The following is a 24752-nucleotide window of genomic DNA, read 5'->3' on the forward strand; positions in this document are numbered from 1 at the left end:
CCTTGCATCTAAGGTTTCATATAGCTTAGCTAAAGTAAACAAAGCCGTATTCATCGCCTGTAACGCAATTTCATTGGTAGAGGAGAGAAGGGATTTTTGCAGGTTTTGGGAATCTGCCTTAGAAGAGATAGCACGCCGAGGGGAGTGTTGCGTGAAGGAAATTGATAAAATAGAGGATTCTTGAGAACATTCTGGAAACATCACAGGGGATTGAGACAAATGATCAACATCATCTTCAACACACGGTTGAGCTATGACATCCTCAGATGAAGAAACAACTGTCGCTATAGGCGCTTCGACAGTCTCTACAGTTACCTCTGGCGTAATACTTTCAGGGGATTTGACATCCATGGGAGGAATGTGAATAGAGTGTACAAGAATATCAGCAGTGGGTTTTTTATCGGTTGACAAAGCAAAAATCCCCAGCAGATTTTCTTCTGAAAACGCAGCTAAAAGGGAATCAGAGGGAGTACACAGATCTATTGCTCCAGCATTTTCATTAATTTTTTCGTCACTTGCAAGAGCTTCAGGTACACCCTTGTTACTACTTTCGCAATTGGTTCCCTCTACACATATAGCCGGGGTAGAAGTAGGTATACACAAATCTACCACAGCAGCATTTTCGCTTAGCTTTTCACTGCAGACAGGGACTCTGAATACACTTTTGTGATTATTTTTGCGGTTCATATCTTGCTCGCATACATTAGGGTTGGCTTGACCAGCAAAGCTATCCGCACAGAACTTTCTGATGTCGCTAGTATGGGATAAAGAGCGACCCCGCACAACGATGCGGGGGTAAGAGCCATTCACAATGCGTTTTGGGGTAGTTTGGAAATCATAAGGTTTGTCCACAAGGGACTCAATATTAGGCATATTAGACTTTAACGAATACACTTTAGCCATTGACTTGACTGAGTGAGGGTCGAACAGTTAACACTTCAAGGCTAGAATAGTTAACACTTCAAACAGTCATCACAATATATGCCCCACATACACAGCACTGTTCAAAGGAGACTCACTAATTCTATAAGCAAGTGCAAAGCCAGGGGCAAAATAAAAGGAGTTCCTAAAATACAAAGGACAAGCTAAGACGCTCACTGCACACCGCCCACAGACAACAGTTAACAGTACTTTCCTGTACTTCACGAGTGCGCGCGCGGGTGCGCAGGACACTCAGTATTTGTAGACACAAGGGGGCGGAGTTAAAGGAGGGTTTTGGGAATCTAGGCAAATCCCACGGGAGCTGTAAGGGGAGAGAGACACAAAGGGGGAGATGACGTAGTCAGGATATAATTAATCCAAGCTGTCAGACGTTATCAAGAGTACCCCCCCTGCCCAGGTTAGAAAAGTTACTTTCAAGTCCAGGTCAGGCAACTTCCGTGTTGCACCAAAAGACTTCCTCTCGGCGAAATCGCTTCGGGTTTTCAGATTGGAGAAACTTACCACGAAGCACACAGCAGACAAAGAATGATGTGCAAACAGTTAACAGTACTTTCCCGTACTTCATGAGTGCGCAGGACACTCGGTATTTGTAGACACAAGGGGGCGGAGTTAAAGGAGGGTCTTGGGAATCTAGGCAAATCCCACGGGAGTTTCAAGTCCAGGTCAGGCAACTTCCGTGTTGCACTAAAAGACTTCCTCTCGGCGAAATCGCATCGGGTTTTAGATTGGAGAAACTTGCCACGAAGCACACAGCAGACAAAGAATGATTGCTTAATGGTCACTGAGGAAGAAACCAAGGGAAGAGTTGATTTAAGGGATATTCCACGCAAAGAGCCGGATGGAGAGTTATTTTGTGACGGCTCATGTTTTAAATTACCAGATGGCACGACAACTGCCGCATACGCTACCACTACCCTAGAGAGTGTTGTAGAAAGTAAAAGAATCCCCTATAATTCAGCACAAGCCGCGGAAATAATAGCATTGACCAGAGCCTGCGAGATTTCTGAAAATTTGAATGTGAATATATATACTGATCGTCAGTATGCTTTTGGAGTGGTTCATAACTTTGGTCGACTCTGGGCTGAGAGAGGGTTTCTGACATCACATGGTGCCAGAATTCAAAATGGCCCTTTGATTGTACGATTGCTGTCTGCACTCACGTTTCCAAAGCGCCAAGCAATAGTGAAATGCGAGGCACATAAAAAAGTAACATGCAAAGTAGGAGAGGGAAACGCGTTTGCACACAGAATTGCGAAACAAACTGCCACTAATTTGAATACCAAGATGATGACGGTTCAGACAGAGGAAGTACCCTGTATGATAGAAGATGGAGTTGCGACTGTCAAAGAAATGCAGGCCGAGGCTACGGCCGATGAAATACACGGATGGGCAGAGGGATCTGCTGAGTTGGATCTGGAGGGTTGTTGGGTGGACAAGGGAACTAGAAACTGGATGTTGCCAAATTCATATGTGACTGCAATGGTCACAATGGCCCACAGCCCTACGCACATCTGTGCCAAAAAAATAATACAGCACCTTTCTACAGTATGGCAGAATGTAAACATAAAAAAGAATGCAGAGAAGTTGGTGCAGAACTGTATCACGTGTTTGCAACACAATGTAGGAAAGGGAACAGTGACTCCAACAGGCAGATTTGGCCCTCCCTCCATGCCATTTGAGGTCATCCATTTTGATTTCATAGAGATGGAGAGGTGCCAAAACTTAAAATACGTCTTGGTGGTGATATGTGCATTCAGTAAGTGGGTGGAGGCATATCCTTTGAAAGATTGCACAGCAATGAGTACGGCAAAAGTAATGTTGAAGGAGTACTTTTCCAGATTTGGCTTGCCCCGGGTCCTATGGTCTGATAATGGACCGCATTTTGTGGGTGCAGTGGTATTACAGATATGTCCTGGTCTCCAGATTGATAAGAGATTCCATAGTTCAAGGCATCCGAGTTCTGCCGGTCTTGTGGAGAGGCACAACGGGATTCTTAAATCAAAGATTAGCAAGATTTGTGCGGGAAGCAAGTTGAGTTGGGTGGATGCGTTACCAATAGCACTATTATGCATGCGTACGTCTGTACAGGCTAAAACTGGGCTCTCCCCGTACAAAATCGTAATGGGGAGGCCGGCAAATGTTTGGTGCGCACCTCAGCCAAAACGACTTAGTGAGATAGAACATCCTGTGCTGAGTACTTATTGTGGCCTTTTAAGAAAGAAATTGTGTTTGATTCATCAGCAGGTGCAGGAGGCATTACCAGTGAGATACACCGGTCCGGGGCACGCGCTGGAGCCAGAAGACTGGGTGCTGCTAAAAAACTTTGAAAGAAAGTCATCATTAGCACCCAGGTGGCGCGGGCCCCATCAAGTAATTTTGGCGACGCAGACGGCAATACGGGTGGATGGAAGGAAGTCGTGGATCCATGCCACCCATGCCAAGAAGATTCCAACTGCACTGAAAGACTTGCCTGACACTGATGACCGGAAAGAGACAGCGGTCCCAGAAACGAAAGAAACTGTTGCCAGTAAGCAGCCACCTAATCTGCCAAAACGAGAAGTGAAACTCGAAACAAAGCCTGAGACGATTGCCAAAGAGGGGGAAGGGCAAAGAGTGCCTCAAAGTTGCCCAGCAAAATCTATATCACTGCTCACCGATGTGAAATTTGCCTTGCAGATACCAGCTAAACCAGATCGTGTACTCCTTTGGCGCCCGCCAGCACGCCAAAGAACGGATCTGCATCATTGGCGCGGCGCACACCAGCACCTGCAGTAGCACCACAGGCTGACTTCAAGCCTGAATCTGAAAGTGCACCGGCACTGTTCACGGATCATACGATACCAGGAGCAAGGCGATACAACCTGAGGCCTCGGGAGACAAAGTGATCTGCGGTCTTTTTGGTGTTTATGTCAACCTCTGGTTCAGCTCATGGACGGAGAAGGAACCAGAGGTGTAGAGGAGAGAAGAGTGAGAATTGTGCAAATCGGACAATTCAAGACTCGCAGCTCCTCGGTGCGATCATAAAAAGTACATGTGTCCGGAACCAGAGCGGACAAGCTGGGCGCACATGATACTGAGGCGATAACTGATCAAAGGTCCTCTGAGCAGTGAAAGAGGGGACAAGTGATCTCGCCTAAAAACGAATAATCAAATCCAGCTAAAAAGGACAGGCAAAACTGAACTGTGACAATTCCATTGAACTTATTAACATCAGAGCAAGAAGAAAGATATCCACAACGAACTGTGATAAAGAAGGACGATGAGAAACATGCCGGGACCGGTTCCAGCCTCCTCCTGCACCACCACCGCTGAGAATGAGTCCGTTCCGTTATAAGGACTATAAGTTTAAGAAAAACGCATGGTAAAACAAATTGTATGCTGGTACTAACGATAATGTGCTTTATGAGCGTGGTAGCACCAATATCGACAGCCCTAATATTATGGTGGGTAGAAACAATACACCCACTAGAAATGTTTTTACCAATGATTAATATATCGACTACTGAAAGCCCGGGTCAGGTGATCACTTATACCCTACCCCCAATGGAAGAAAAACACAGGGAAGGTTTTGGAAATAACACCTTACTGCTGATAATGAACATGACACATGCAATCCTGAAGAAAACAAACTGCTGGGTATGTGCCATTACCATTAAGTTCTGCATGTAGTGCATCTTTAGGTGCAATGTTGTATGGGAAATGGAATGAGAGTAATACGGGTTAATTAGACAGAACCAACACGAATGAGTTTGAGGAGATAATAATGAAGCCTGTGGGTTGTTCCATTTTCCATAAAGCACAAGTAATAGTCCCAGAGCCCACGAGGAAAAGTACACGGAAGATAACACGACAAAATAGACGAGATAGATTGTCCCCGTCAAAAAAAAACATCTGTAATGACGTTTCGTGTAAGAACAGAAGGGGACAAAGATGCAATTCCCCCATCTTACACAGTGATTTATAGCCCAAGAACTGTCCCTTTTTGTCTAAAAAAGAAAGGCTCTTTTTCACTCGGATAATATACCGGTTGTATGAATACAGTGGTACTAAGATGGGAAATAGAACCAGTATACGTAGGGGATACAGTTTATTTTATATGTGGAGAGAAAGCATACCCTTGGTTGCCCAGAAATTGGGGAGGTACATGTTACCTAGGGCTACTGTTCCCAGGAGTATTCCTCTTAGAAACAGCAGCCATGGCCAGATTATCCAAATCTAGAGTCAAAAGGACTGACAAAGGTGTTTTAATAGCAACTGATGTAGCGAAATCATTCATTCCATTCTTAGGACAGATAGTGAACTCCTATAATATAAGGCAACTGTCCAGAATCCTAAAGAATACAATAAACACAACAACAGATATATTATTTAACATGACGTTGGAAGAAAGAGGAATCGGGTTAATGACGCTGCAAAATAGAATGGCTCTCGATGTGATCCTGGTTGATCGTGGGGGAATTTGCAAAATAGTGAGATCAGCATGTTGCGTTTATGTCGATGACTATTCCCCCACGATTTTTGAAGCAATAAAGAAAATGCACATTCTAAGCTCTGAACTCCCTACTGGAGAAGGGAGCTGGGGAATAGGATGTTGGTTTTGGGGAAAACTACGATCTTGGGGATGGAAGTTGATCTCAATATTAGTAGTGGTGTTCGGAATATTCCTAACGTGCTGTTGTATACATTGTTTACCCATAGTTTGCGCTGAGGTAACTGAGGGATGTACGGAAGGATGCATGCATATGATAAAGAAAAAACAACCTCATGATCGAACTAGCCCAGACCCAAATGAGATGAGAGCAGTAAAAGAGTTGATGGCAATAGATATTGATGAAGACAATGATGACCATGATAGCATGCAAGACTCGGACATAAGTACTTCAGATTCATCATCACTAGAGGAGGTTTCAATAAATAGATGAGACGTTTGGCATATGGCCAAAGGAGGGTTTGTCAGTCTAGAAATACGGATACCTCTACTTTGAGACCGCAAACGCATTCTGGTGGCCGTGGGCCAACCGTCTCATGCACGATATGACAAAATACAGGTTTTCGATTTTTGCCAATGAACGGCCATTTTGATGTAACAAGAATCGCCATTTTGTTTTCTAAACCATTGCTCATTGCTTTCTGTTCCCATTGCTTCACGGTATATTTTCCGCTTACACTGCTCGACTGTGAAACATTGTTGTCTGTATGTGAAAAGGATAAGGCCGCAGGGCGGTGAGGATAACAAGAGTTCGCTGAAACACAAACGTAGGCAGCGCCAGGAAGAATGCCCGGCTCCCTCCCGAATGTAGCCTTGAAGCAGAGCTGCAGGGCATTTAATCATTTCACAGCTGCCAGCCAGTCTCGTTATATGGTAGAATATGTTAGAATAATACAGCTAAAGGCTTGAATTATGCTTTTCTTACGGCCCCCCTTTGCTTAGCCCGCTAGAGCATGTCGGCTCCCAGGACGCGAAAAGCTCCTGATAGATAGCAAGGTCCGGAATGCAACTCCCCTCTCCCCCATATGTAGTTCGCTTCCAAGAACAGAAGCGCTGTGTTCTATTCAATAACCGAAAGATGCCTTCGCACTCACAAATTGCAAATTGTTACTAGAATAGATGTTTGAAGGTGTCATAGTGGTCGGAGATGTCCATCATCACACCAAGTTCAAAGAAACCCAATAAAGGGGGGTGTTAAACATGTCATAGCCGATTGTCTGATATGCATTTTGTATATATGTAACTGATGTACGTAATTCGCTCTCTTGCGTCCCTCAAGGTCTAGAGATGCACGTCGCGGGGCGTGAGACCGAGTTGGCCAACTGAGACTTTTGCTTTGCAATAAAACCCTAGCTTTGGGAATACAACCTCGTGTCTGGCGTCTCTATCGTGTGTGGTGGCTTGCCTTGTTTCCATAGACGTCAGGGTCCCCTAGGGGCCCCTTTCAGGAGAAAAGGCGATTGGAGGAGAGAAAAGAGAGCCATCAGCAAATTGCCCACAGAGCAGAGGTCCAATCTGTAAAAGCAGCTAAATTCAGGTACCACAACTGGATTAGGGCAGAAGAGCTTGGCTATTCCTGTGAAAGTGAAGCCATGATGGCATCATTGCATAATAAGAATTCAGCACAAACATGGCATATATTAAATCACACCAAACAAAATACGCAAATGCATAGTCAAATAAATGGAGTAATGGTTACAACATTATACAACCTAGTATGCTGATGCAGAATTTGATGACACGATTCACCACCAGCGATCATCAGATATCTGGAATATATATCACTCTGTTGAAACTATAGAAGATTTAATCAAAAAATCAAGCAGCTCAAGGGCAATTGGCCCTGATGGTCTTAGCAATGCCATGTTTAAGGCTGACTCTCGCAATTGGGCCATCATACTGCTTAACATCTTTAAGGACACACTCACGAAATGCACAATTCCAACTTCTTGGTGCAAATCAGTGATTGTGCTCATTTTTAAGAAAGGCGACCGCACATCCCCTACCAACTACAGGCCGATAGTTTATTGGATGCCCCGGGAAAAATATTTGCACGCCGAGTCTTACGAGACTTTAATGCATGGACCGAGGCGTACCATCATCGTGATCCAAATCAAACCGGGTTTGTAGCGGATATGGAGACTGGTATCAATCTCTTGTGTCTTAATGCAATTAGGGCACAAGCCCAACTGATGAAACAACCAATCTACCTCACATTGGTTGACCTTTACTCAGCTTTCGATTCTGTCTCACGAGTCCTCCTTATGTCTAAACTTCAAAAAGCAGACTGCCCTCCTACTCTGTGTGACATAATCTATGCTATCCACTCCAATACGACAGTGCAAATAAGAATGACCACAGACGGGTTGTTGTCTTCATCAATTCGCACATCGAGAGGGCTGAAGCAGGGCTGCAGCCTTGATTCAGCCCTCTAAAGTTTTCATTCATGATGTCAGGGAAGCATTTGAAGATGTCATTTCTGATTCCCTTAAACTGAACGGGGTACCAATCAAAGCTCTGTTGTACGCCGATGACCTAGTTATTATTTCGAAAACGTTGATAGGTCTTCAGCGATTAATGAATGCCTTGGCACATTACCTAGAGAAAAATCAACTGGTGATTAATCTCCAGAAGACACAGGTAATGGCCTGCATCCCGAAGAAATCCCTTTGAGGTACCATGTCATGGAGGATCAACAACGCTCGACTTGACATGTTTCCTCTTTACACATACTTAGGCATGACCATAGATCAAGAAATGCAAAACAGAAGTCATCTACTGATATTAGAGCGCAAAATTAACTGCAGCTGTATCGCAGACTGAAATCATCATGCATAAATATGGCAAGTTTTCTTTAAGCCCTGCCATGACATATTACACAGAAAGTTACCCCGGTTCCTTTATATGGCATGGACGCGAGTAACATCTTGCCAAAAACATTTTTCACTAAACTTGAAGGAAAGTTCTGGAGACAAGTCCTACACCTTCCTCGGTGTACCCCAGCAGCATGGCTGCGCTATGAACTTCGTTTGATATCGCTGAATACACTGTACGGTTGGCGACTGTGTGCCATGTGCAGAAAAAGTCATATATATTCAAACACAGGTACATTACTCAGAACACTATCTGATTATATGTTTTACTCTGATCATAAGTTTCCTAATGCTTGGACCATGAGCTTTTATTGAATCCTGACCAATGCTGATATCACCATAGAAGTACTTGTTTCTGACCAAGATTGTGCGAAAATATATCAGGCAGATTGGATAGAAACGAGAAGACTCTGTTTAACTTATAAACACTTTGTAAAAAATCCGTTTGGAGAAAAAAAAATTCGAATGATGGAAGCATATTTATGTAAATTTCCATGCCCTTCTATTAGATCCTCCATCCTTAGTTTCAGATTGAACCTTTGGCCTAGATATTCTAGTTGCTAGGAAATTACTACAGGCCAATAAGAAGATCTGTCGTTTCTGCTGTAGTCTGGGATGCAGGGAAAACATTAGAACATCTTGTTATTCACTGCACTGCCTTGGTGGCAGAGAGACAATAAAATGTTGGTAAACATTCTGAGTATTTGGGCTCTTTGAAATCTGAAACTAGATGGTTGCTAATCCTGTGCAAACTGTCCATTAGTATACGAATAGCAACAATACATTTTCTGTCAGCTTTAGCTCTGATCGATTAATTACCAGCAACCACTTTGATGACTGGCCTTCTCTATCCATGAAAATGAAGAGTGAAACCAGGATACAGGAAATTGTGATATTGGCTTGGAACATGGTCGATGTGTGCTCATGGTTCAGTCTCATGTTTGTGGGAATAGGCAATGAACTTATCTGCGACCAGGCTGTCGTTTGTTTTAGAACAAGTTCAATGCAACTTGTATGGTCTAAAGAACCTATCGATGCATTGATCTTTGAATTGGCTCTAATAACCATTTGAGATTTGCGCAGATGAAGTCTGGTCTCAATGGTTATTGCAAGTCGAGTTATCCTCCCATGCAATACTTGTTATGCTATATTGAGTCCAAATGAATATTTTTATTGATTTCTTATTGATTATACATTATAATTTTGTAGATATTGCATTTCATCAACTTTTATGTTAATACGTTGTTGATAATTTTTTTATATATTTTTTTTAATTGAAAAGTTGATTCATTCAGCTAATTCAATAACAAAAAATAAAATAAATATCTTAACCAAGCATGCCTTCAGCCACTTGATTTAGAATGTGTCCTCACATCTGGTATTTGAAGAACCAAACATTTTAGGTTGTTTATAGGTATTAGATAGGCTTGTTTTTTTTTAATTTTTATACAGCTACTGACATAGGACCAGGTACTCCCATCGGCATCTGTGGCCATCATATGGCCAGGTAATACCATTATGGTAGTGCCTGTAAAATTCCTACACAAAAGTTAGAGCTACTGGCTTTACCAATACGTGTTTAACTAATACTTCCATTGTTTGGCTATCTGATGAAAAAAAAACAGCGTTTTTAGGTTCCCCACATTTGGACAAACATACATTATGTGGCAGTCTTTAACAAGCTTACAGAAGAAGTTGACATTTTGAAATGTGCAGCCAATTGAGGTATGAACTTTTCCTGTGCTTTACCCATTGCACAGACCCCAGTTTGCCTATAGGTCTCCCCCCCCCCCCCGGCTCTCCACCAATATGCATCACAATCTGACATTGCAATGCCTTCTAAATATGGTGAAAGCTTTTGCTGAATTCAGTGAATCTGCTTAGCTGCACTATATTCACGCCCACTAAACTACATATCTACGAACATAATCTGGCAGATATGCATCTTTGGCCCTGTGTAATTGGAATATTCCTTCCATTGACCCTCAACTCGTTCTGTATTTCATGATGTACATATTTCGGTCTTAAATTCTCCTTACAGGATTGAGCACATCTGGATATCAATCATCTTTAGAAAGAAAATCGTTGAATATGTTCTCAATTACCACAAAAACACGAAGTGCAGAATTAGTTTCCTGTATCAATGATTACATTCTTTCATACCTGGTGAGTTGCAGCGTTAAATCTCCACACATACATTTGTGATTGGTTGCATGTTTATGCCGAGCTTAAAAATATGACCCCCACCTCTGCTGGACTGTGTGGCTTTAATTAAGGGACAGTTAACAGGCTGCTCTAATCATTAATTAATAGTTAGGGGGTGATTTCATGCATTCATTTTTATTTCAATTCCATGATGATTCCGATTTTAGAACATATACTTTTTCATGTTAACATAATGTAACAACTAAAGTTGTTAAAAAGGCAATCTACACTTTTCCAAGCAACATAGTGGCACATTTTGGAACTGGTACTGCATTCGTTCTAAAGCAAAGGGACAATAAGAAAATGAGAAGGGGTCAGACTGTGTAGTGTATAAAGTTAATGAATTAGAATGCTGAAGTACTTACTTCATACAGGGAGAATCCACGTAGCTAGCTGATTTGAAGTTGAATACAAATAAAATATGTTTGCTGGTTGCAAGTACTAGAAGATCACAGGGATAATAATAAAGGAGTCCGAGTAATTGACAATAGCAACAAATAGAGTGAGCCTGGAAATGCAGAGGAAAGCAATGTAACTTGAGGGTTCCAAGCATTTCAGAATCTGTTTCCAGAACTGATGGTAAAGGTGAGCCTAGTGTCCAAGGTAGCGTCAGATTGAATGTGACCTTTGGGAGGAGCTGTAGTGCTTTCCTGCTACATATAGGAAGGCATTATTATGTGCACAGTGCTTTACGGCAGATTAAAATAGGCGAGTGTATCACAGAAAGCTTGGATATAAAGTAGTAGCTCATTGGTGCTGCTTATTTTTCGATATTTTTGGATGGCAGCCCTATTTTCTTTATGGAAGTCGTGTGCTGCCTCGGGTATTATGAAGATAGGCACGTTATTCCTGTGAACAACTTAAAAGTTGAGCTGGGAATGGTCGTTGTTTAATAGCATTGCAATTATTCACCTTATGTGTGCTCCCAGACCTCGAGTGCAGCTGTTTGTGTGCATTCAACTACAAATCGCTTCAAGACAAACCACTCAGACATTGGTCCACAAATTGTTACACGTTTATGTAGTCTCTGGTACGCACATGATGCATGCATTGCTTCTTCGGATGTCCCCTCCTGGTCTTCATTGTGTTGCTTGGATCGCTCTCCTGGCAGACTCGAATACATGTTTCCCATTGTGTGAGCTGCTTGCAGTCCTCTGTATTCCAGATGCATTGTTCAGCCTCATTTATGCAACTCAGATGGCGCTCAGGCCGGTCATCCGCTTTTGTTGTGAAGGAGTAATATGCATGTCAGAATTCAAGCGATGAATAGTTCTCACCATTGCGCCCTACCAATCTTTTTTGTATTCAGAGAACCTAGATTGCTAGGGTCACATTGATCAGATCAACGAATTCAGCCCTAATGCCCAAGGCAGGGCGAGTGCTGCACTGTAACAGAGTCTGGCAAACCCCCCCACAGTATAGCTAGGCCACACTGCAGCTGCAATAGCGCCCTGAGTATTTGCAGGATGTTTACATTCCCTACAACACTCCAAGCCTCACTTCCCATTTCCTCTCGTGCTGCAAAGCAGTCTGCTGCGATTGGGGGGCTCCTACCAAAGCACCCCTTAGGTGAAGATGTGCTAACTTTGGTGTGGCGGAGAAACGAAGGTGTACGAGGCTGACAAGTTACTGTTACACTCTGTAGAAATGGCTTGCTAGCCTTTTATACCTTCACGACATTTACAGTGGAAAGACAAACTGGGCATGGAGGGCCACATGTTTCAAAAGGGCTTAGAGCAGTAAGAATTGGGATACTTTAAAGGCTTCATCACAAAGAAACCTGGGAGTACTTTCAGAGCAGACACAAGTGTGCTATGTAAACACAAAGCCTCGATTGAAGGCCCACCAAAACCTATGGATTGTCTGGCTTTGGCAAAAGAGACACAGAGAGGGGTGGCTTTGGCGAAAGAGACACAGAGAGGGGCGTACAGTGTGATCTAGTGAAATGTTGCCATGTATGCAATAGGCTGGTGATCAGAGCCCAGGGTTGCAATTCGTTTTGCCTTGACTGCTTGTTATTCAGTGTGCATCTCTTCTGCATGTGAAGACTAGCAGATCCCTCACCAGTAGACATTTGCCCTAGGGGTTGATAGGCTAAGTAGAATACCCATTCCTCCTCGTGCACTACAACCCATAGAATACCACTGAGTCCAACAAAATATTCGGTCCAGTTATCATATAGTCACTGACATAGCAGCCATGTGCCTCAACACAATGGTCTGCATGCTTTTTATTTTTTAGACTAGTCATCTCGACTAGCGATTGAATAGTCACCCAATTCCATTTACTATTTACATGCCGTTTAATGCTCTTTTTGTTTACATTCTTGCACAGACTGCGGTCTTCCAAAGGGCCTTCCTTACCACAGCACATCAAAGCCATAACAATGGCAGTAGGCGCTATACAAATAGCAAATAGCATAATATATGTACACAACCAACCCCCTTCACCAACAATTGTGAGCGCCCTCGGCGTTTACTTTCAATTTCTTGACTTTTTTTCAGAGACGTTGCCTTCGAACACTACCAAGCACCATTGCTCAGGTACTACCAATGCCTTGTATATAAGGTCACACTGTATAAAGTCAGCCATACTGTATTGAGATCATATAGAACTATTAGATCCTCCTCATCGGCACACCCTCTCCTTCCTTCCCCTTACCCTTTGGCCTGCTGCTCTCGGCCCTCCTCCCGCCCCTACCTGCGAAGCAAAGAACCTCAGGGTCATCTTTGATTCCACACTTTCCTTCTCCTCACACATCTCTGAAGTCTCTAAGAAATCTAACTTCTTACTACACCTGCTCAGAGGTACCTTTCCCTTCCACTCCTTCCCACAGAAGGTCACTGTCTCCCAAGCTCTGATTCTCTCTAAGCTGGACTACTGTAACAGCCTCTTTCTAAAGCTACCCACCTCCACCCTCTGCCCTCTACAGCTAATCCAGAACAGAACTGCAAGACTTGTCCTTGGCCTCAAGCCCTGGGATCGTATCTCTCCAGCACTGAAATCCCTCCATTGGCTCCCAGTGGATGCAAGGATTAAATTTAAAACCCTTTGCATAGTCCACAAGGCTTCCTGGGGCCTGGGTCCAAAATACCTTCAACTATCCCTACGTAAATACCTCCCTTCTCAAGCCCTTCGCTCCTCTACTTCAAACTCCCTCAGGATTAGCTGCTTTTCTAAGAAACGTGCAGGGGACAGATCTCTGTCCTCGGCTGGAGCCTCCCTTTGGAACTGCCACTCTGAAACTGGAGGAAAACCATCTACGATTTCGGAAGCTCCTTAAGACCTTCCTCTTCGCATCTGCCTTTGATACTCTCCTCCCCTGCTGATCTGCCTTCTCTTCTCAGCACTGCCTCACCTGCCAACGGGGGGGGCCCCTTTGGCCCAGTCACCTATCCTCCGGCACTGCCTCCCGGCCACCCCTGCACTGGGGCCTGTTATCTGTATCCTCACAGGTCCCCCCACTCCTCTCCTGCACTTATCAGATGCTACCCTATCTGACTTGCCCTGCACTGCACCCTTCACTGGCTGCCCTTATCACTGCTCTTATCAACTTATTATTTATCCTATGCCTTGCACTTCTTGCCCCCCCTCCCTTTTTCTGTTGCACTTTCCCCCTTTCCCTTTCCCATGCACTTGCACATTCTCAATGTCACTGGGCCTAGTAAGATCGTTTGTTTTTGTTTTCTCCCCTGCTCCCCCTCCCTTTACCCGGTCCCGCTCTGAAACACCTGTGTATGGGCGCGATATAAATAAAATATCATATCATAACTATTCTTTCTTTCATGGCGCAATTTTCAGAACACACTTCCCGGTTTATTTACGATTTAGTCATTGAAGGCACTGAATGTTTTCCCTCCTGATAACTCTCCTCTCTTCCAAGTGTCGACTGCGTGGCTACTGTTTTCATGATAAAATGCTTTCTAGTGAAGTCACATTGGCTACATTTGTTAAACTCTAGTCTGCTTTCCTAGACTCATCTGCATTGATCCCATGGCCCCTGTTAGAGTCTGCACATATGTCTAATGTTCCTGCTTGGCAGATGACTGAGCTAGTAAACAAACTATTAAAAACATCAATTATGCACTCCGGTTGGCCGCTCTGAAGAGATTAGTGTGGTTCTAAAAGTGAGAGCTATAAGCCAATGAGGACCAGACTAATCAGACTTGCATAGACACGCACACGGCTAGCCATTTATCTAATCAATAATACAAGGTCTGCAAGGCAGTAATGAAACAGATTAAATCATCCAAGGTATACATACACATCCTCATGGGAAGACCGGTCCTCGCTATCAGCGGATTGTCTTAATGCTTCCTTCTCTCGCCTCTTCTTTTCCTTCTTTTCTTTCTTAGACAAGGTCCTTTTGAAGTTCTGGATCACTCCCTCTTTCTCTTGCTTCTCCGGCCCATTGCTCTGTGCCTTCTGGAAAAGATCACAGAACAGGGGGATTTTCACACGTCAAAGATTTCAGGATAATAACCAAGAATGTGTGATATAGAGAAAAGCCATTTTATAAAACGCATGCTTCATGGCAGAAAGAACTTTGAAATGGACATTGGACAAATAGTTTTTCTTCATAATTTGTTCCTAGTCTGCAGAATCATGTTATCAGAAGTGGCTCACATTAGGCACTCTGGGCCATGAGAACTGGGACATGATTGGCCTGAAAGTCAGCCGTTTAATTGACACTTGCTGTGAAAGGTAAGGCGAGATGGGGCCCGGCAGAAACGTACAGGAGAGGGGGGAAAGGAGGGGGGCGAGGGCTTCAAAAAGAGAACCCCGGAAAAAGCGCGCCTGAGGCAAGTACTTTCTTAAACAACATCAATATTATGGTGGGTTTTAAAAAAGCAAGAGAAAAAAATCCCTTCTATCTGTAAGAGTAACGAATCCACGTCTTTTCGCTGCCAACCATTTACACGTTCGCCTTTTAAACAGTCTCTTCCCAGACGCGATTTGTGTATTTTTAAAATGTTTTTATTGAAATGGTTGGCCTCGGCAACCCCCAGTCGAACCCTCTTCCTGCCACCCCCAATACCAAACACACAACACATGTATTTAAAAATAAATAAACAACAAAAATCAGAGAAAACACCACGTTTAAAAGGCAAACGTGTAACTAGTTGGTGGGGAAAACTTGCCATACGGAGAGTAATACAGGCCATTTGAACTGATAGCATGCACACAAACGGCACCAACTAGTAGCCCTCTCTAGAAGTTCACCTTCAGATCACAGTGTCACAGAAATGAATCATGGGTATACAAATGAGCTGAACACGTTACCTTATTGCTCCATGCAGAAAGCTCATTGTTTTATAGGGCAGTACTATTTTATTTATAGTTTTAACAATCCTAGACAGAGCTCATGGTGCATCCTTGAGAGCAGTCAGTTTTGAGCTACTAAAGCCAAGGTTAAACTATTATCTGCCACCTGCCGCCGAGTTCTGATCCGCTGGTCTATATATATTTTTTATTTTATTTTTATAGCGCACATACAGCCCTTGGGCATCGCGGCGATGTTATTTGTGAGTAGTTTAATTAGAGATTAATAACATTTGCATGCAAGTCATTTATACATAACATACAATTGAGGATAAAATACATTTGAGCATTCTAATCTTGCAGGAATAGATCTCAGGTTAGCTGGGGAGTGGTCTGTGCTTATTAAAAGAGCAGTGTTTTCACCCCTTTGCGGAATGCCAGATGAGAGTTTTTTCCTCAAAGGGGCGGTGGTAGGGTGTTACATTGCAGAGTTGCTAGGTATGGGAAGCTGTCACATCCTGCTCAGGCTCTCTTGATTTTAGGTACGGTGAGCATGTTTATATAGGGTGTTCTGGTCGGCCTTGTGGAGGAGGTGGGGTAAATTCTCTCGGAGAGGTACGGAGGGGCAGTTTGGTAGGTACATTTATGAGTGAGTGCAAGGGCTTTAAAGATAACTCTCTCTCTAACTGGGAGCCAGTGCGCCCGTTTCCTGGCGGCTGTGATGTGTTCCCTTTTCGGAATGCCGATGGCTGCGCACAGAGCCTTGTTTTGGATGACTTGTAGTTTTGCCATGTTTTTTGTAGACATACCCAGGAAGAGGGCATTGCAGTAATCCAGTCTCGATCCTGTAATGGCTCTTGCAATGGTAATGCAATTATCCCCGGAGAGGAACGGTCTGGCTGTGGTCATGAGTTTGGCGTGGTATGCCGCCGAGGAGGCAATGGCATTGACTTGCCTGGTCGTTGTTAGGTTAGAGTCAAGCTAGACTCCCAGGGTTTTTACTGAGTTGGCAACTGGAATTCTGATGCAGTCAATGATGAAGTGGCTGACCTGTGAGTCGAGGTTCTTGAGTGTTTCAGTGGAGCCTACCAGGAGCAATTAGATTGCTTAATGGATTTCATGATATTGATCATGTCTTCTTCTTCAATTTTCTTGAAGGAGAAGGAGGGGGTGGTGGTGGTAGGGTATTCTTCAAGGTCTGTCTAGTTGTCTGGATTTTAGTTTGAAGGGTGTTGAGCTTGCAGATCATGGCCGATTGGATTCCATCGCACCAGGTCTTGTCTTTGGTGAAGTTTTGTGGAGAGGGAGTGGGAGTCTCCAAGTCCCTAAAGATAGAGAACATCTCTTTGGTATTAGATTGGGCTTCACGGATCCTAGTTTCAAAGGAGATGGCTTTGGCACAGATTTTTGCTTTTTTGTACTCTTTGGTACAGATTTTGAAGTCATGTTTTGCTTTGTTCGTGTGTGTGGTTTGCCATAAGGATAAGGCTGCACGTTTTAGACCGTAGTGCAAGGAGGTCAGTGGTAAACCAGGCATTGGTGTGGCTGATAGGTTTAGCTTTCTGTGGTTTTAGTGGCGAGATATACTCAACTGCTGCTTTAATGGCTTTGTCATAGGTAAGTGCTAGGATCTCTGGCTCGGCCCAGAAAGGGGGCCTGAAGGCTGGTCCTGATAGATATTGAAGTAGTCTTTCTTTAGTGAATTGCCGAGAGCTTCTAGAAAGGGCTCGGGCAGGGGTGGCACAGGGATGTGCTTGTTCCTGGCAGTAGGAATACTGAAGTGGATAACATGGTGGTTGTTAAAATGGATTTCTGAACTCTGTCCTGGAGGGGCAGAGGTTCAGAAGGCCAGCCTAGTTTCTTGGAACAGGGTAACCTCTGGACAAGCCAGACCAATCAGGGTAGCGATCGCGGCGGTCAAGACTAGGTCTCAAGAGGGGTGAGGGTGACTGAAAGCCCGCAATGAGCACACAAAGCAAGGACATTTACAAATTACTCCAAGCAGATGTTATATTAAAAATATAGACACATTTATTACAAGGCCTTTGTAACATTGACCGTAGCGAGAAATCACAATAAAACTCAAGTAAACCAACACATCACAATCAAATGCAATATATATACAATTACCAACGAGTCAGACGCACAAAATGTGAAGACCACCTAGATGGGGGGGAAAACAGGCAGTGCGAATAATAGTTAGACCCAGTCCGCCTTCAGAGGCAACTAACTAGAAGGAATTCCGAGCCCTACGAAGAGTGGAGCCTTGTGCTCAAAAGTACCTGCATACGCTGGTGCCAACGGGCAAAAGGGGAGTTACTTCGAGGGAATCAGGCAGTTTAGTTCGATGAACAAATGAAGATGAACAGAGCTCCGCGACTCAAGCGTAGCCTCCGCTGTGGGCAGAAGCAGAGTGCGAGTAGGGAAAGGCGTGCTGTTAGACTCAGCAGGGAAAAGCTATAGGCTACTGCAGGAGGGCGACCAGTTCCTAGCGATGCTACTCACCGGTCCCCAATGCAGGCAGACCCAGGCTTCTCCGCGTCAGTTTCAGTGCTGGCAGGTTCAGATACAAGCAGCGGACGTCTCGGCGTCGTGTAGATTCCGCAGCAGCAGAAGTTAGAGTTGAGGATGTCCCAAACGCAGTGAACCCGCACAGTTTGTTACCACAGCAGGGCGACGGAGGGGTCATGTGTATTTCAGCCCAATGTACACTACTCACTTCAGGCCTGGGAATGCCAAGTGTACGAATCGTGTGAGAGTGACAAGGACTCGTTATACAACACAACCTGACGGCGGTTACAGAGCAAGACTCCTGGGTAGGCTGGTCAGTCCACTGGATGGCCCATAGACACTTCCGAAGGCTTACGTGCAGGAGATGGTGAAGTTGCCGAGAATAGTTGTTCCCACTATTCCATGGGGTCGAAATACCAGAATAGGGCTTTTCGTTCGATCAGAGGTAGAAAGGGTTTCATCAAGCGACAGCAGTGCAGAGGAGCAGTCCTTCAGCGGGTCACTAGCGTTTCCTCGGTTCAGCCTCGTAGTTGGAGGATGCTTGGCTCCTGTATTCCTTCGTTCGTGAGAACTCAGGTGATCGACATGGTAGCGGTGTTTCCAGCCCCCTCTTATCCATGGTTCCCTTCGCGCCAAAACGGAGGGGACCCAATAGGAGATCTGCTCACAAAACACTCACACCATACGTGGACCTATCACGGACCACGGTGGTCCCAGGGCATTCACGACACACTAGACTCTCTGGCACCCAGGATGTGTATTGGGACCAGACATCCCAGCCCACATCCTGGAGGCACACACAAGGCCTGTAGAAGCCCGCAAAAGCATCTGTTTCGCGGGAAAGTACATGCCCAAATAAGGAAGACCCCGGGTCGGCTCGACCTGGGGAAGGTGAAGGGGACAAGACGGTCAGCGGACAGGACAACGATCCTCGTGGTCTGGCCATTTTGGGAGCCAGGCCACCATTTTGGGCTAAGCGTGAGAAACGCGCTTAAACAGCCAAAAGGAGCTCAAAACACAAAGAAACGATCGCTGCCACCAGTCCTGTCTGTGATTCACTTGCACCGTTCGTTAACAATCCAAAGAGAGTATCTAGGGCCTGTAGAAGACTAGAGACCCAAGAGAGCAGTAACTTAGCTTACAGTGCCCTCTTGTTACATGTTGCGCGAAAGCTGCAACATGATAAAAGAACTACGGAAAACAACGTTTCCCGGTACTGACTGTCTTAAGGGCATTTCAGTTTCCCCGTAAGAATGGAGCGAAAGACCAGAGGAGTGCGGTCTGGCAAAGTCTAGATCATGGTGAAAACAACAGCAAAAAGTTTAGGGGTTGCCACATGGAAGGTAAATTACCCACAATTAAGAAATCTTTCCTAACAGTGATCAGACCATGGGGTAGGTGAGTTGGCAGTGATAGTAAGGGGGCAGTTGTGCTGGGCTATCCAATCTATGCAACGGCCTTGAATGTGAGTGGGACATAGCATTGCTGAATCCTAGGGTCTCGAGCGCAGTGTTGAGTGACTTGGCTGCACAGTCATTTGCGTCATTGAGGCTCAGGTTGAGGTCCCCAGTAAGATGGCTTTGGTCGATTTCTTTCAGATTGTCGGAGAGGATGTGAGTGAGTGCTGTTCGGAAATCCCCTACCGGTATTGGGGCTCGGTAAACAAGATGCATAGTGATAGTGCAATGTTGGGAGAGGTTGACTTTTAGCAAGGTGGTAGTCACTATTGTTGTTTATATCTTTGTCAGTCTTTCTGATAGAGAGGGATTCTTTAGCTATCAGAGCTACTCCTCCACCCTTGGTGGAGCGGTCCTCTCTGATGATAGAGTAACCTGGAGGGAGAGCTAGGGATAGAGCAGGACCTGAGTCCTTGTGTAGCCATGATTCAGTTATGACGATGTCACGGTCGTGGATAATGAGGTCATGAATATCAAGGGCGAGGACATTGATGGAGCGGGCATTGACCAGTGAACACCTCAAGTGTGAGCTATCACAGTTGCTCTTAGCGGTAGAGGTTTTAGTGGAGAGGGGTGTATCAATACGAGTATCTGCAGTGGTTTTGACATTCTTTACGGGAGTAAAGGAAGTGCCAGAATGTGACCTGCAGGTGGCATCATTAGTGATATTCACACTGGTAACAGTATTCTATAGTAACCCATAGGTCCCAATGGTGCACTGGCCGCCTTGATTCCTAGCATGTACAGCTTCCTCGGGTCGGCACACTTCAGAGAGGATCCACTCCTCATTCAAGTCACTTATGCAGTCCTGCCATGAAGGAGTACAATAGGGGCCTAAGGGAGATGTTGATGGCTCCACCACCCCTGCAGACCCTGTGGCTGGCATGGAAACATCTGCTCTGATGCCTGTTATCTTAACTCCTGTACGGTCAGACCCAGGGATGATGCCTGTGAGTGCGTCGCCCATACTCCCTAAATTGACATTCGAGCTCAGCGGATTCCCTCCCCTATCCTATTGGGACACTCTGCGGTCCCATGGACACCTCCCTCGGCTCCCATTGCTCTGTGTAGTATGTTAGTTTATGTAGAATCTAAGTATGGAATGTAGGTGTGTGTGTGTGACTGAGTAGAAAATGGAATGTGTGGGTAGAATGTTAGGTTTAAAGTTTGAGAGCAATTGTTCCTGCTTAGGTTGCCAGAGCGGTGTTCTTGTGATTGAAATTTGAAGATAACGTTGTGCCCAACTGCTTACCTGCTTCATTTGGCGACAAGTGAGAAGTTTGCACGGCGGAGTGGAACGAGTTGGCAGAAGTACTCGACGGCACACGCAGAGCATCACTATTTCATTCAGGAACAGCGAACTTTGTGGGACCATTGAATCTGCCATCCCGGATTTGGAGACGCAGATGTGTTCCAGTAAATGGGCAGCCGGTGTCGAAAGGCTGTGTAGAAGCCACGACCACCCCCCCCCCCCAAGCCCCTCCTTGGGCTCAAGGGGACTGTGCACGTTTTAGAGCGTGCCCACGCAAGCAATACAATTACATGCACAAAGGAGTCTGGGGCGAGTCGCCGTGCTGGTCGCCCGGGCAACCGACAAACATATCAATGCCTCACTAGAAAGTAGGTATGTACGTAGGAAAGGACCGGACGCTGTGAGAAACATACACCAGCCCTCTTATTTTAAGCCTGCCTTGACAACCTAGTGGAGACTATGCGCTGTAGGGATTGCAGCCTATGCAAGATTTGATGTTCAACAGTGGATGTGAATATCTCACTGCATCTAAAACACAAAAGTTTTGATTCATGTTTTAATCTCATTGGACGTGAGCATAAATGTATAAAGGCATTTTAATAAAGCAACTATTTTAATGATTCACATACTTTAGGATTTTTTTTTCTCCAAATAATTCTATAGATCAGAAACATTTATTGTTGCTGAATAAAATGCAAGGCGTGACAATTCAACCCCTCAACCATTTCAGGCGGTGGCTGGCGAACCCCCAATTCCATGGAGAGAATGGAAGGAGGTAATTATATAGGAACCATTAAGAAAGAAAATGGCACGCCAGCTAAGAAAAAATTACTTTTGCACTCATGGGTCCTGAAGGACACAGAATGTACAGACTGGGTGAAGGTGATGTATTTGATGAATAGTACTGAACAGTCTAGATGTAAACTATCATCCTAAGACTAATGTGGCAGTGATTAGATGCTACTTCTATACCAGGAAGCAAGTAGTATATGAATCTGTGGATGAATACGTCAGTGCACTTAAGAAGTTGGCATTGACATGTAACTTTGGAAAAGGAATAACACAAGAGGATCTCAGAGATCAAATCATAATCCACACGAACAGCACTGTAGTGCATGCAAGAGAGGCTGTGGTTGTGCGGTGATCCCTCATTGGAAGAGTCAATTGCAAAAAAAGTGGAGCACACCATGATTTGGGCTAAAGCCATGAAGGAGAAAGATAATGGCAAAGTTAGTCAAAAGCTACGGTTTTAAACCGAAAGAGGGGAAGGACAGGTCAATAGCGAAATACAGAGAGCACAAGAATAGAGAATTCAATAAAAGCGGTAAAACAGAAGCAGCTATGTTGCAGGAGAAAATGAGGATCAGTACTGGAAGGTGTCATTGTTGTGGGATGAAAGGACATCACCGCAGTTTGCAGATGTACCCAGCATTGATTAAGAAATGTTCCAATTGTGGGGGGTGAAAGGTCATTTCGGAGTGGTGTGCAAAATATAAGAAACAAGGCAGTCAAGTTAAGTGAATACAGGAAGGAGAAGACGACAGGGAAAATGACGAATAAGAAGTAGTCACCATTGTGCAACAAAACAAAACAAGAAATAGGCTCCCAAGAGGGTATTCAAGATAGATGAAGTGAATACGGAACTAATGGTGGACTGTGGTTCACCATATACCATTGTCACAAAGGATAAGTGGGAGGAACTATGCAAAAAGGGATATAGCGTAGAACTGAAGAAGCCTGATATAAGAAACCCAGGGCATTTGAAGGGTCTGTGAAAAAAAACGTATTAGATACAGAATGGCCATTGTTGAGTTTAAGGGGAGACTGGCCGAAGTAAATGTGTACTTAAATAAAAAAGGAGCGAATGTGTTCGGACTGGACGATCAAGCTAAAGTAAAAATCAAACTCAGTTCTGGGAGTGAAGAGCCGGTGTCAATTGTTTTGGCAAGTGGAGTGGGCACAGATAGGTATGTGCTGGGAAAAGAGAACAAATTGATAGGATATGGCATTTATAAGGCGCCTATACACAAATGTTCCAAGGCGTCCAAGGCGCGACGAGGCAAATGGAGGGGGTAGGGGGGAGGGACACATCGATCCTACTAGGCCCAGTGACATTGAGATTGAGAATTGTTTCCTGCAGTGTTCAGTGACCGTATTGGAAGGCTCAAGGGATACTCTGAAAATAGTAATGTTTGCATCTAGAGCGGTAACGCATACCAAGACACGCTATTCACTAATTGAGCAGGAGTTGTTGGGGAGCAGAACACTACAGACAATATGTATGGGGTGACAAGTTTGTGATTAGGACTGGAGTATAATTGTGAGATTTAGTATTTGCCAGGTAAGAGGGATTCCATTGCAGATTTTCTGTTCTGGATGCGATGAGATGAGACGAGGAAAGGATTAGCAGAGGTTGAGGAGCAAGTGTGGAGTCACCATAGCCTTAAACGAAAAAGATTGGGAAATGCAGATTAGGGAGCATAGTTTGTTGACTATGGTGAAGGAATGGGTTGCGGACGGATGAGCTGAAAGGGAATGTGTGGAGGAAAGGTTTGTTGGCTACTATAGGGTAAGAGATGAATTGTCGATTGAGGGGTTCAAGAGTTATAACTCCAGAAAAAAGCAAGAGTGCAAATAGTTCAATTGGCGCATGAAGGTCATCCTGGGAAAAAAAGTTAGGGAAATATTTTGATGGGCTGTATTGGATACTCAAGTCGAATGAATTCTTCAACAATGTGAGCTGTATGTAAATTGTGATGAAAATATAGTGACCAGAAGGTTACCGTTGAAATCAATTCCAGTACCAAAGGGACCATGGATGGAATTGGATATTGACATATTGAATCAATGTGAAGGTTTGAGACATGTCAGCCGGTTCTTGTTGGTAATTGTTGAAAGATAAACACCTTGGCCAGAAGTGGCAGTTGTTGACAGATACGTCAAGGAAGGTGATCACATTTTTGGAATTTCTTTTTAGAAAGGAGGGGTTTTCCCCCAAAGGAAGTGTTGAATGATAATGGTCCTCAATTTTATTCTAAGGAGATTAGAGAATTTGCTTCCAAAATAGGTTTCTGTTCAAAGCATTTATCTATATCTCACCCAGGAACCAACGGCATGGTGAAGAGGTTGAATAGGCTGGGAAGTGAGGGTATATCAACTGGCTTTAGCTAATGGTCTCAATTGGAAGGATCATTTTGTTGATTTGTTGTGGATTATAAGAGTAACAACGCAAAGTGCTACAGCAGTGTCTCCTTTTCGGCTTATTAGATGTAGAGAACCTAATAGCACTTTTCTCCTTCAAAGGTGAATGAGAAATTAGGCATTAGGAGAGTATGTTAAGGCTTTGTGGCAGAAAGAATGATGGAAATGCAAAAGAAGAACAAGGAGTACCATGACAAGAGGTTCAAGGGATGTATTACAGGAGGTAAGGCGTTGACAGCTGTGTTAGTTGGTGATCTTGTGAAGGTAAGGAAGGATAGAGAAAGCAGAAAGTGTTTGTCAAAATTAGCAAATCCCATGAAGGTTGTGCAATGTTTTAAAAGTGCCATTAAGGCTGGAAGATGGCACAGTGTGGAACCTCCGTAGGGTTGTAAAATGTGCGAAAGGAGAGGTGTTTCAGAGGAGTGAGAGGTGGCGGAAAGAAAGAGGAAGGGACATGGATAGAGGTGAAGATAGAGAAGAGATAAGAGGACAAGGTGGTGTGCAGGATGAGATTAATGGTATGAGTGGTGGTATGGATAGAGGTAGTGGAGAAGTGAGGA

At 44.4% G+C, this 24752-nt stretch overlaps 1 protein-coding gene across 12 annotated transcripts in view; it reads right to left on the bottom strand.

Annotated features, from left to right (window-relative positions):
• AFDN (afadin, adherens junction formation factor) overlaps window positions 1-24752 on the bottom strand; it is a 2107422-nt gene that overhangs the window by 1574233 nt on the left and 508437 nt on the right. For all 12 annotated transcript variants that reach the window (XM_069607417.1, XM_069607414.1, XM_069607416.1 and 9 more), the window contains exon 4: window positions 14774-14934. In XM_069607417.1, coding sequence (XP_069463518.1) covers window positions 14774-14934 — 161 coding nt within the window. The remainder of the gene's footprint in view (window positions 1-14773; window positions 14935-24752) is intronic.

Source organism: Ambystoma mexicanum, chromosome 4q (assembly GCF_040938575.1).
Source record: "Ambystoma mexicanum isolate Mex_15411 chromosome 4q, UKY_AmexF1_1, whole genome shotgun sequence".
NCBI lineage: Eukaryota > Metazoa > Chordata > Amphibia > Caudata > Ambystomatidae > Ambystoma > Ambystoma mexicanum.